The sequence below is a fragment of the Paramormyrops kingsleyae genome, chromosome 14, assembly GCF_048594095.1.
Source record: "Paramormyrops kingsleyae isolate MSU_618 chromosome 14, PKINGS_0.4, whole genome shotgun sequence".
In the NCBI taxonomy this organism is placed as follows: Eukaryota; Metazoa; Chordata; class Actinopteri; order Osteoglossiformes; family Mormyridae; genus Paramormyrops; species Paramormyrops kingsleyae.
Genome location: NC_132810.1, coordinates 4733832 through 4747894, shown reverse-complemented (window position 1 = coordinate 4747894; position 14063 = coordinate 4733832). Strand labels below are relative to the sequence as shown.

General features: G+C 43.8%; 1 protein-coding gene across 13 annotated transcripts in view; it reads right to left on the bottom strand.

The window, feature by feature from the left end:
• Nucleotides 1-11198, bottom strand: part of nrxn3a (neurexin 3a) — a 157565-nt gene extending 146367 nt beyond the window's left edge. For all 13 annotated transcript variants that reach the window (XR_011982552.1, XR_011982553.1, XR_011982554.1 and 10 more), the window contains exons 1-2: nucleotides 10833-11198; nucleotides 4590-5686 (exon numbers count right to left, since the gene is read on the bottom strand). Coding sequence is in view for 9 of the 13 variants with exons in the window: in XM_023828811.1 (XP_023684579.1) it covers nucleotides 4590-5286 (697 nt within the window). In the remaining 4 variants the exon portion in view is untranslated. The remainder of the gene's footprint in view (nucleotides 1-4589; nucleotides 5687-10832) is intronic.
• Nucleotides 11199-14063: the final 2865 nt, after the last annotated feature.

Below are 14063 nucleotides of genomic sequence, written 5' to 3'. Positions count from 1 at the left end.
TCTTCACTGCAGACCGGCCTCAGTATTTCAGCACACTGCTTACCCGCACTGCCAGTTCACTGGCAGCTAGGAAGCCCAGACCCCAAAGGGCAGCTGCCTCGCAGAACCCAACTACTCTGAGCTCCAAAGTTAAAAAGCAGCTTAACTGCACTGCATTTGCAAGCAAGGTTCCTTAATCAGTCCTGGCACAAACAGCTATTAACAGAGGAAATTAACAAGAACCCAATTAAGTCGAACTCCATTAAATGCTTTTAGTACTCCATAATTGGAGATATATTAGATATTAATTTAGTCTTGAAGCTTTCAGGCTGAGGCACTCGATTGGCGAACATGATGTCCTCACGGTTGTTCATTCTCATTACATGTCATGGAGTATGTTTAATCTGTGTCTCTGAAGAGCTCTTTGGTGGTTCATGGTATTTTAAGAAAACACAACAAAATCCGGTAACACCCATATACCTATCACCCAAACCAGTGTCAGCCATGTTTCCCAACACGGGGAACACGCAGGACTTACAAAGCCCCAGCTGCTGCACTGAGGCTCTCCGTTTTTGACGACAGACTGAAACCAATTTTCAGCACAGGCTACAATGCATGCTTTCCTTAATCTGGACAGAAGTATTTTCTCTGCTATTTCTCTGACCTAGTTTTACGGGAAGATTACTTCACCATATACGACATCTTCTCCCATGTTTCCCTAATTCTGCCGGCCAAGCTCTCAGGCACCATTTGATTAAACACTTCTCATCTCCTTTCCACCTATTAATTGCCTTTTTCATCTGCCTTTATGCATTTATGTAACGGCTTCTGCAAAGAAACAGAAAGGCATCGGTAGCCAGATTCCCAGATGGGCAAACAGATCAATAAAGCTAAGTAATTTAGTCTTCCAGGAAATTTCACTTACTCTCAGTTACTTCCCCATATTCCCCAGTGGAACAACAGTAATACTGCATACTTACTCTGAATTTGGCGCTAATTCATCTGTGACCATATGAATTGTGCACAGATCCATGCACATTTATCATCCAAATGACTGTACAGTCTGGATGTGACATGCCCATAACATAACATTATTTCAATGTCATTTATTTCAATCTATTTATTTACATCCACTGACTCTTGTATTGGGATTTATCTTTGTAATGCTTCTGGACAACAAAAATCCCCCTCCTGGGAATCAGTAAACTTATATTTTAGCTTAAAAGTACATAGTAAACAATTCCTAGCCAAAAAAGAAAGTCCAACAATCTTTCATCACAAATCTGACATGATCCGAAAGGGCTGACAAACTAAACAGAGCTGGGACGCCAAATATTTGCTATTCTAATCTGCGCTGGTCAAATGTAGTTTCGTAGCCAGTGGGAATGGGGCTGTTGCAGCTCCTACTATGTGAAAAAAAACAGCCTCTTATTGCTCTCTGTACTGTTAGAACCGAGCTCGTTCACTGACCTACACTGGTTATTATCAACTGCAAAACTAAAACAGCAAAATCTTGAGGTACAATACATTTTTCTCCCTGGAGTATGAGATATGCAGGATATTGGGCAGTGTAATCAAAACCCTACAGATATAGTACACATTCTGCAGGGATGCATTTAGTCTGAAGGAGGCACTGCAGTACCTCAACTTGGCAGCTTTTCAGCTCTCATAATTGCATTCATTATCATCATTCTCTTCAGTGGCATTATCAACAATTAACATCATTAATCAATGTAGAGACTGTAGGAGCACCGAGGAGCCTACTGCACATTTTCAGTCACTGGGCCTATATCCCCAGCTGCGGGTATCCGAGGAACGGTGTCTGTGTGCTGCAGAGCAGGTTTCTCAGTCACCTACACGGCCTGCCCAGAGCCCCGTAAACAAGGTTATTTTCCTGGATTGTCAGAACCCATGTTCAGAGGCCAAGCCCATCAAAGATGCTTTTACGCTTTGTTTAAGTCCCCTATCAGCAAACCGCAGGATTGAGTCGAGCAAACCAGACAAAAAGCAGAACTGCAATAAATCAGGTGGGAATGACTGTCCACCCAAATGTATGCTGATGTCCAGCCACAGAGAAGAACAGCATAAGCAATACATGCAGCTTCTTACTGATACAAAAGGCTCAATGAACCACCAATGGAAGACCCTAACAGTTCAGTACATTCCACAGATACATCTGCCTCAATGAACCAGCAATGGCACAGCCTAACAGCTCAGTATATCGCACAGATACAATCACCGCAATGAGCCACCAATGGAAGAACAGTTCAGTACATCCCACAGATACAAGCACCTCAATGAACCACCAATGGTACAGCCTAACAGCTCAGTACATCCTACAGATATAACCACCTCAATGAACCACCAATGGTAAAGCCTAACAGCTTGAGTACATCCTACAAATAAGACCTCCTCAATGAACCACCAATGGTACAGCCTAACAGCTTGAGTACATCCTACAGATATAACCACCTCAATGAACCACCAATGGTACAGCCTAACAGCTCAGTACATCCTACAGATATAACCACCTCAATGAACCACCAATGACACAGCGTAACAGCTTGAGTACATCCTACAGATACAACCTCCTCAATGAACCACCAATGGCCCAGCCTAACAGCTTGAGTACATCCTAAACATACAACTGCCTCAATGAACCACCAATGGTACAGTCTAATTGCTCGATTATTCTCAGAAATAACAAACTCTTTCCTTCTCTTTGTCCATTTATAGCCCATTCACCCTTTTTTATGTTCTCTATCGGTCCAGACAACCTTAGCTTAGGTTAGAAACTCCAGTCTGCAGTGAAAATGATTAGATGTGGGTCTCAAATTTTTGTACTGTAGAACTAAAAAAATATATGAAGAAGAGAATATGAATGCCAGTGGATTTGTAAAAACCTTCAGAACCCCTCTCTCTGTAAACATAGTGAAATAACTGGGATAGCCTAGACTAGCATTCTTTCGTACTGTACAATTTTAGACAGTAGTACTGGGCAACTAATGAACAGTACAGTCAATTAGGAGAAGAAAATAGGCAATATTTCCTTTGATTCATCTAATTAAATAATGAAAGATACTATTACTAGGGTAAAAACAGTAAAGGAGAACCAACAGCAGCAGAGCAATAAGCAAAACTATGGTTTAAAGCAGAACAACTGAATACTGTGAAACTCTCTGAATATAAAAACAGCGATGAAAGCCGTGATTTCACCTCTTCAACAAAATATCTGTGAAATATCTTTGAAATAGCTTAATAAATGTAGCGATCCTGTGTTCCTAATGAATCGTCTAGAATGAGAATGGAAAGTCACAACTTTAACTTGTATGCTATGTTTTAGTGAGTCAGACAGGGGTCTCTTAAAGAGACAGAACAGCGAACACCAGAGGGACTGGGGGCCAGCAGCAGCCTCCTACGGCTGACAGTTGCTATATCTCTACTGCAGTCCCGCAGGTTATTACAGCGACACACATGCAGGAATGATGAGGGGTTATTCAGCACTCATCACAATGCTGCATTGCTATTGACAAGAGTTTACTGTGGATACAATATTGTTGAGAGGGGCACTAAAAGGGCCATATTTCCACGACACGCCATTTTGTGTCAGCACAAACCCAATAAGCAATGAACATGCAACAAGTGATCACAAAATAACGTTAGCAGAACTTCAGCCATGAAATGCGGGTGCTGGAAATGCAACATTTAATGCGATGAAGAATAAATGTACCAAGTTATCACATCAACGTCAGGTCAAAGACTGTTGATCTCTGATAAAAATTAGGAACTTTACTGCAAACAATAGTGTCTTGTCCACACACAGGAACAAGGTGTAGCCAGTGAGGCTCCAGAAAGAGGAGAAAGAGAACTTGAGGGAAAAGAGAGGCAAAGACTGATGAGTAATGGTGAGAAAGTGCGGCAGCTAGAAATGGAAAAATGGGGAGAGTAAAGGGAAAAGGGAGGCTAACTAGAGGACGAGAAGAAAGAGAGAGAGGAGGACATGGAAATGAGGAAAGGCAGTAATGGTGGAGAAAAAGACAGGGAAAGGGGATAGTGAAGAGGAGCAGGGGATAGAGAGATGGGGTGGGGGAGAGAGAGGGAGCGAAAGGGATGAGGGAAAGAAGGAGGGATGGGCATTGGAGAAAGACAGGAAAAGGGGACAGTGAAGAGACAGTGGTGGGGGACAGAGAGAGACAGGGACGGGGAGAGAAGATGAGATGGGCACTGGAGAAAGAGGCGAGAGAAACAGGGAAAGAAACAGGGATGGAGGAGAAAGAGACGGAAAACAGAATGATAGGGCAAGAGACCAATACAGAGGAGAAAGAGACAGGAAAAGCAGAGAAATTGAGACACGAGAGAGACGAGGGTGAGGGGAGAGATGGGGGCAAGAACGACATGGAATGCAGAGTCCAAGTCAGGAAAAGGGGAGAATATATCTCCAAAGAGATGGAAACAATGGCAGAAAAATAGAAAGCAGAGAGAGAGAGAGACAGAGATAGATAGCGATGGGGACAGGGGAGACAGAAGGACAGATGGGACATGGGGACACGGCCATCACACTCATGAGAAGCCTCCAGGTTGTACACACACTTCTGGGTTCAACACTTCACCTTGGTCGCAGAAGCGCCCAATATACTCGGTTTTTGAGCAATCGCACAGCGGCTCCCCATCTACCAACGAGCAGCTGCCTCCGTTCTCACAGGGGTTCACCGAGCAGAGGCCTTCCATGTCCAGCCCTACTTTCTGACTACTGAGGAGTCTCGGGCCCTGGGTGCCATACTTCAGGTCTGTGATAAGTCCCCTGAATGGTGGCTGGTCCTTCACGAGGGGCAGCGTCAGGGCAGACGGGCGGATGTCCTGCGGGACGCCCCCCAGGAAGAGGTCGCTGACGATTTTCATGTACTGCCTCTGCGGCCGCACCTCAGCCACTTTGGTCTCGCTGTCCAGCCCCAGGACGGTCCGCAGATTGTACCTGCTGAGCGTGGCAAAGTGCCAGTTGCTGTCGTTGACGCGTTTGCTGGAGACTATGGTGGCCTCGGCGCAGTCGATGCTGAAGCGCAACTGCAGCTTGCCGTCCACCACCATGAGCTGCAAGAAGTCACAGTAGCCACCGTCGTCAAAGTACAGCAGCAGGGCAGTGGACAGGTCCGTCTTGAACTGAAAGCTCAGGTCACTTCTGGTGCTGGCGTCCCAGCGCAAGTAGCGGGCCCACTGGTCCGGGACCCCTGTAAACTCCAGGCTGGAACACAGGCCTAGCAAAGTACTGAGCAGCAGCTGCACTGTGACCCAACAGCAGAGGGAACTCATTGTAGGTTGCACCGGTAGGTGTGGGGAGCTATGATCCTTAACAGTAAGATACCATTGAATTTGCTTTGGCTCACAGAGTGATAGATCCCATGTTCATCCCACGGCACGCACACGGAAATATGTCGCTAATAAGATCTGATGAGAGAAGTCTTCAGCTGGAGCAGAATGGTGGAAGGGAGACACGTGGCAGAGCTAAGGCCATGGAGAGATGCAGTGCTCCAGCCCGCCCGCCCTGGGCTCCCCTGCTCTTCAGGCTGCACGGCCGAGGCTACAGAAAAGTGCCAGGCCACATCCCGTAGAGGCGGGTCTTCGGGCTGTCGTCGGCATCACGGCGTTCCTCATACTGGCCTCAGGGTGCCTCAGTCCATCGGACTGACACGATGTCCTTTAAATCCCGTTACTATGGGAAACAAAGGAGAAAAAGTTACAGACCCAACATTACTACTTGTGATTGGCCAAGTTCTGAAATTGCTGCAAGCTAATGTCAGGAAAAGCCCCTCTCCTTACACCAGGAGGGCGATCGTCCAGCTATGGTGGATATTTTTTTAGATGAGAGTTCCAGAAATCTCCAGACACAGTGAAGTGGAAGATCAGGCAGACAACAAAACGCACATCCAAATTTTTCCTGTAATAAACAGTTAAAGTTGTCGGTATCAAAATCTAATTAAAAGTTTCCAGATATTTTCTCAGAAGGTTCTTGTGTGTTATCGGTCATCTCCTGTGTAAATTACCCACATTATTCTCATGGCTGTCCCAGCTATCAATCAATAGTGCAGTGCCTGTCTTTATCTGATGATGGGAAATTAAAGCTTTTCTGCTGGATATGCACTGAAAAATAAAACACAGTGACCAGATGCATGGCCGCCTGTCCAGGGAAAGTCTCCCTCATTATGTGTGTGAAGCATGACTACCCCAGTCCTACTGTACAGACAGTGAGGTCCTCAAGGGAGAACATACCAGAAAAGCAACAGCTTAAACATGACAGCAACAATAAAATCATTATCACACCCCCACCTGCAGCCAGCGTTCTCTAACCTTATGCACATTTATAACCAATATAAAAATGCTGAAATTAACATCATATTTTTTCATAGTATTGAGTATTTGTTCGTTTAAAATGGCAATGAAACTCTACAGTACCTAATTTGCTGATTTCTATTGACTTTTTTTTTCCGTTATATGGATGGACCATACGCATTGACACAATATTGGCATAGCTGTTACTAAAATGTTTATCTGGTGATTCTTCAGACATTCAGTTACAATGTGTAACGGCGTACAAAATCCGCCACCTGATCTATTTGCCCATCAATACAGCACAGAGTTTGCCGTGTTGCAGACTGACAGACCAATTTATAACATGACCTTAACCATATTAAACTGACTTGTGACAAATGTGACCCATTCCACCTCCATGAACCACAAGGCGCAATGCAAATATTTAAGGACGGGAACACAGGAAATCAGCACCATTTACATATCTGCCTTCAGAAAGGTTTCCAAATCAACACGGCCCTAAATGAGCAGATAATATTCATGAATTCATGTTTGCGCTGGGACCTAAAACCACTGTTGACACTTCAAATTGAATATTGGCTTTTGGGGAGGAGGCCGGCTTACCGCCACCCGCCTTCCCTCTGGAAGAAGCCCCACAATGTAGGTTCTCCTATTTCATAGCCCAACAGTAATATGATACAGAGAAACCTAACAGGCAGGTCCTGAGACAATGGGCCCATGGATACACCAGAGCATCCGCAGAAAGGCGGGCCTGCAGCCCTGCAGAGCTCACTGAACATGAGCGGAGGCCTGCTGAGCTCCAGTAACAGGCACCCGGCACCTCACCTCCATCTAATGTTTTACCCAGAGTGACAGGCAGGGCTGGATCTATCTTATCAGGCGCCTCAGGCGAAGCTTTACTTGCAAAGCCCCCTTACAACAAAACTGATGATCATTTCATTTCCTCCGCAACGCAGGTAACTCAAGGGCCCTAGGCCGATTCTTCGTACAGCTAGAGCGAGCCATGTATATATATTCTTTTCCATGGTTTTTTTTTTCTGGGGTCGTATTCTGATTGGGCCCTAAGCAGCTGCCTACTTTGCCCATGCCTGGAATCGGCCCTGGCGAAAGGGGAAACCGACAGAAAGGTTAAGAGGCTAAGCTGGACCAGGGCCTGTGCCCAGCACCACACTGCGCAGCAGAGGAGACCGCAAATCTGGATCCCGACCGTAACAAAGGCGGGAAGAGCCCGCTGTGAAATGTGACACACATATTAAGGAGGAGAGTCTGCAGCTGGCCCGACGAATTACCGGGCGTACAGAGCCGCGGTTTCGCTGAGGTGCCTAAATTACATGCCGTCTGGCCCGCAAAGACAGTCACGCCACAAAATGTCCCCAAGAGCGGCTCGCACTGCCACCGCAAACCGCAGGAGAAGTACGCCGCTAAAATGTCCCCAAAACACAGGCGTCGAGCGGCCCCAGCGCGTGACGTCATTACTTTGCGGTGCCGGCCCAACCTGCAGAGGCGAGCCGTGCTCAGAAGAACGGCGAAAAAAATCCAGCCTTGCCTGCCCCACCCCCCAGCAAAGCGACGGATTCCAGTGGGCACTGCAGGGGAGACCAGCCGAGCAGACAGCACCCTCCTCAAAACACGCGTTTTTAACGTTTTACACCACATACACCATCATAGTAATAAAAACGTTATTACAAACACTAAAAATGCACACGACCGGAGTTGCAGTCAACAGCTGCAAAATAAAGCGGATGGAAAAACACAATTTGCTAAAATATTCGAATAACTGCACTTGGAACTGAGCTCTGATAAGGAAATGTATTATTCTGCAAATGAAAATCTGTTGGGAGACCAGATAATTAAATATGTTAAATTCCTAAGAGTACGGGTTTTTTCGTCTGCATTCCATGCGCCGTGGTAGTTAATTTAAATTTAAACGATCATTTATATATACTTATATCTGTTCGTAGCGATGATTTCGTTGTGCCTCTTTATCAACATCTCTACCAAAATGCACTATGTAATATATACCATTCATATCTATATATATATATATATATATATATATATATATATATATATATATATATATATATAATATTTGTACTTGTTTTTCGTTTGACCCCTAAACGGTATACATTATTTGTTCTTGCTTGATGCGATACTTACACTATGCTAGGCAAAATATTTTACGAACTACAAAAATATATTTCTTGTACGAACGAAAACGTTCAAGAACGCCAGTGTATTTTACTAATAGGCGTGCCTGTTTTCATGAAGGATAAAACGCGTTCGTTTTCGAATTTAAATAAGGCGTCAATTATTTCTTGGTTATTTGTGCTGTATCATAACGAAAAAAATTTAACCACTGTAGGTTTACAAGAAAAAAATTAGGACCTCTGAGCTGTTAGCTACATATATTATAAACCTGACTGTAATTATAGTTAATAAACCTAAGATTTAAACATTTTCAAACCACAGTTCTCGTCTGCTTACATTCGTAAAATACAGCCTTCAAACTAATACATTTCGTAATTTACTCTCTCATATTTTATTTTAAACGCACATTTTGCGGACATAGTGCCACATTAATTCTGTAAACTGATATTTAGTTTTACCTATGTAAGGAAGATTTAAAACATTCAAAAACCTTAGGCCTAACACAGTGTAAATTAATTTTAAGGTAATACATATTTCATAACGTTTAAAATTTCGATTATACAGCAATAAATGTTTGTAGACTGCTTATTTGTAGAGTACAGAATTACACAACAGCAGTCAGCGAGGCGGAAAGGCTACGGCTCTGAAAAGCAGTAAAACCTTCAGTGCGTTAAATTACAATTAAATCCAAACGAACCCTGTATTTTTGCCGTAATTTTTGAGCTAACAGCATAGATGAAAATGGACAGAAACAAACATTTTATTTAACAGGGGCTAAATTGTCTGATTCAAACCTATATGACACTGCGGGAAAAAATGTATTGTTAATTTGGAGAAGGACATATTCTCATTATTAAAATTATATTCTAGAAAATCATTAGTATAGGCTATAACAGTAAGTATTAATTCAGCTTCTAGAAAATACATTAAATGAACAGCATTGGAATTACAATTTCAATGAAAAATTCCTGAAAAACGAGAATGTGTGGAGTAGAATATTATTGACAACACTGAATGCGTGTTTGTGTATGTGTGTTATTCGGATGAAGCATTTTAAAAGCACGCATCATATTCCATTTCATAATCCAGAAAATGTACATCTGTCACCTAGCTCGGTCACTCCTGCGATCGTCACGTCCCACTGGGACATTCTGTCTCGTAAAAACGTCGTTTAATTTTCTATTACGTGAAATCAGGTGTAATCTATCCAGGCCACATTTTCTTATAAATCTATGTTAAATTTTCACCTCGACGAAAAAATTTGCAGATTTTAAGTGATGGATTTAAACACTTTGAATATCCACCCAGCCTTCTAAATACGCGTGTAACGAAATATTTAAAACGGCTTGTCTTTTCACTTTCGCAACCAGATTATTAATAACGACTAAATGATTTTACAATTCGGGCAAAGTGTTTTAAAACAGTGTTTTTAAGCTTGAGACGGCAGATAAAACCAGCCTTTAAAATAAAAGGAACCCTAAATAAGTGTTATTGAAGACGAGCTCCTCAAATCTACGCTGTGCTTCATGCGCCGTATTCAGTTTGTAACATTAGGGTCAAGCTCTTGATTAAAATTCGCTGGGATCTTATCAGTAGAAAGCAGATAGTGGTGATGGAAAAAAATATATGGTGAATTTAAATGTCTTTTAAAATGTAGATCGTGTTTCTCCTGAAAACGTCCAGTGGGGTAAGATAAGCGGGAGTGACAAGCGAAAGCTGGTTCCTCTCTCCCGTTACTGTGTTCGGCGGATCGGAGGCGTGTTGTGCGCGGCGGCGAGCTGGGAGCAGCGGCCAGCTCCCATGTATTATTTATCGGGCTCCGTTTTGGACGTTATATGATTCCTACGGACCAGCAATGGTCTGTTATCAAGCCCCTCGTTTAGAGAGATAATTCCGTAACACATCCCATTTTGGATTTACTAAAATGGAAGTCTCTAAATTATTACAGCGCACACGAATACAATACGATTTTATGCGTATATTTAAGCACACGAAAGTTATCCAGTTTGGCTCAGGAATTGTATCCATTTAAACTACCAAAATACTACAGGGGAAAAAAAGAGAATCAAAAGAGAATCACCGTGTAAAGAAAAAAAATTCGTCGAGACAATACATTTCTGAATTTCTAATATTTAAAACTGTAATAGCCTATTAGGTTAATAAAATCCGTCTGTAATTGCAACGACATTTTTTCCTTGAATTTTAAGGAAATGCTTTTAATTTTTCGGTTGTGCATAAATACGCAAGAACCAAAATCAAAAAGAGCTCCTCAAAACTCCTCAATCTCTCAGCGTTTATGCTACATTTCAACTTTTATTTAAGTTGGAATAATAGCGGAATGCTCGCTGCTAGACAGTGCGGTTTAAAACGAGACTGACCTCAGTTACAGCAAAGGTATCCAAAAGCACGATAATCCACATTCACTTTCCTATGGCATGTTTTGTCGCTTTGGGTCCACGTTTAAAACCAGCGATGAGCGCGAAGGTCCTGAGCAGCGCTGCGGGTCTCAGAGCGGAGCGGCGTCGGTCTCCGCGTACAGCCGCGCATCACAGAGAGCGCTGGGCTGGGCTGGGCTCGGCTCGGCGCGCCTGACGGGCAATCACGGGATTTTCACACACGGCCAGCGCGGTCCGCCCTCTCTTTAGTACCATGCACGCCATTTAAAGGCGTATCCTGAGAAAGCCGCGCAGGCCTGGGGATCCAGCGTTTACCCGGACTGACATACTTTCATGTCAAACACAAGGACGCACCTCAACAGCGTTTATACATACGGCGGAGCGGGACAGAGGCAGGGAAACGGTGTCCTTTGGATGACTGCACCAATAACTGCATCAAACATGCCATAGGTTGATCTAACGCCACCAATTACGGGATGGCCGTCTGCTTCGGGGTGCGGTAATTAATTAGGACCAATGGCAGGGAGTAACTCTTTCTCAGTTTGTGTATGAAGCTTCTTTTCACCTCTTGAATCTGTACGGTCAACAACGACGGAAAAAAAATCTACATCCGCTCATCCGAATAAGTAAAGGCAATTATCTTTAACATTTTACACATTAATCGCCTGTTAAAAATGCATTAAAAAGCAGGAATGCATGTGAAATTGCGAGGCTGGTGTATGACAGGCGCTGTCCGTGGTGCTGAGGCCCGGAAACCGTAAATTAAACGATGAAACTAGGATTTCAGCCCAGTTACCTAGACAGACCTAACTGCTGGTCCCGAATGCATCTGAAAACGGCTTTCCAACAGAAATCTTTCTACGATGCCACACATGAAACGTTTAGATATTGTATAAACTCGTGCGATCATAATATTAAGATTAGTCATAAAGTCTCAACGTCAACAACATATATGTATTTATATATAGGTAGTTCTCGACTGAAGTAATACGTTCCACAAACGTTTACCTCAGTCAAGCTTTACGTAAATCGGATTTATCTTCCTATGTCATTCAAAACATACAAGCCAAAGTATACTAATAATGCATGCCAAACACACATATTAAATACATGACAAAAGATTAAGTTTAAATGTATTTTCATTGTAATGTCGCCTTTTTTTAATTAGCGCTTCCGTAAACTATGAAACTCGGTATTTTTTCGTAAGTTCGGATTTACGCAAGTCAGATTTACGGGTACGTGTATATTTACAGGTACGTGCGGAGGCAATAGAGAAGGACATGGTGCGCTACACCCAAAGAATGACAACGGTGGGGGGGGGGGGGGTAGTCTTGCCAAATGTATGCAATGCAATGAAGGCGCTATAAACGATATTACCTAACAGTGGTTTCCACATCTTCCAGACACCGAGCCTATATTCTCACCATGGAACAAAGAAATAATTTTACAAGTCATAAGCAATATATGAAAATAAAATTGGCAAATACATCTTTTCACAGAACAACAGAAATATCTAAACTATGAAATTACAGTAAAAATGTCAAATGTATGTTTCAGCACAATCTTCTCTGCTGGATGATAAACATTTATGGTCGCTCAGTGGTGTAAGCCTAGATCCCGGCAGACGGTTTGCAAACAGCCACTAAACGCCGCCTTGTCTGACATATGGGCTTTGGTAGTATAAGGATCAGAGCAGATTACAGAGATGTGACACGTGAGTCGGGTTAAAGGACTAATTAAACTGAGGAGCTAATAAAAAGATCAGCGGCTCGGCTAATGAGAGTACAGAGTGCTCTCTGGGGAGAAGAGTGATATAACGGGCTCTGCGATGTGTTCACACGCTGCCTGGCCAGACCAGTCGGCGTGCGGCATTCACTCGTCTCTGGGGGAGTCCTCCCCCCCCCACCACGCTTACTCTGTTTGGAGTCAGTGCAACCTCAGCCTGGTCTATCTCCCATGTACAAGTGAGACTCGATGGTCCCCTCTCCTGCCAGAAAAGGCTTCTTATTCCGTCGACTTTAGTCAACTTACTAACTCATCACTAACTCCATATGGAAGCCAGAGTAACCAATCAGCAAGCCGGCTGCTCAAAGAGTCACCAACCAGCTTTATTCTCCCTGCATATTAAGTACCCTACTAGTGTTATCAAAATCGCTGGGAATTCAGCTGAAGCGTCAGAGCATCCACTGAGGAGACCACAGCATCTCCGCCAAACACAGCAGGAGGCGCCACCTTCAGGCCCCCCTGAACATGACGCCTGCACCCAATGTCCATTCCACCGAGTGTGGCCTGTTTCCTGTCATGACAGACTGTCCTCACCAGTCTTCCCGGGGCCCCTGAGTCATTGCGTAGGCTGGGTCTGTGCCACTCATCCCACACGCCAGAGCTCCTGGCAACACACATATATACACAGAGTTAGACGCGCACAAACACACAAACACACAAACGCTCAGGCTTATCCCACAGATTCTCACATACAGTTACACACAAAGACACACGCAGCTATGCACACACTCCCTCAAAGGGAACTTCACAGACAGCCAGCAGACAATAACGCACGTCCCTGCCCTGCACTGCAAACTCAGCTGAGACACAGACGGTTTTCATGAAAGCCATAATGAAACAAACGACAGCATGCTTGCTTGAACTAATAGTCAAATCTTCTTCTGATTATAGGGAACCTTTTAACCAACTTAGACACAAAGCTCTGCTTGAGATGGTCCCACAGGGTGTGCAGTCACGCTGAAGAGGCATTTACTAACAGATCTGGTGCCACACTGCATCACACACACAGTAATCTCAGATGCATACTGTACTTTCACTGATATAGTTTGGGGGGGGGGGTTCAGGCTGAATTTTGGCCACTCCCAGCACTGAGGTGACTGGCTGATTACACGGCTCATTCTTCTCCTTCTTTATCACTACACCGTGTAGTTTATGCACCTTGATAATTAAACTGCGCAGAAAAAAACACTAAACATTTTGGCAGGAATGGCACTAGCTACAGCTTCTAATTTGTATTCAAACAACGAGCAGATCCTGAATATCTCATATGATCAGTGGTGATTCAGTTCCTCTACAAGAAGACAATACATGTTAACCTGTTTTTCCATTCCCTGTGCTCAGGTGCCGCCTGATTAACAGTGGAATAAGAGAGTGCGTGCTAAGACCATACGTGCCACCCTCCAGCGTGAACACCACCTTTCTGTACAT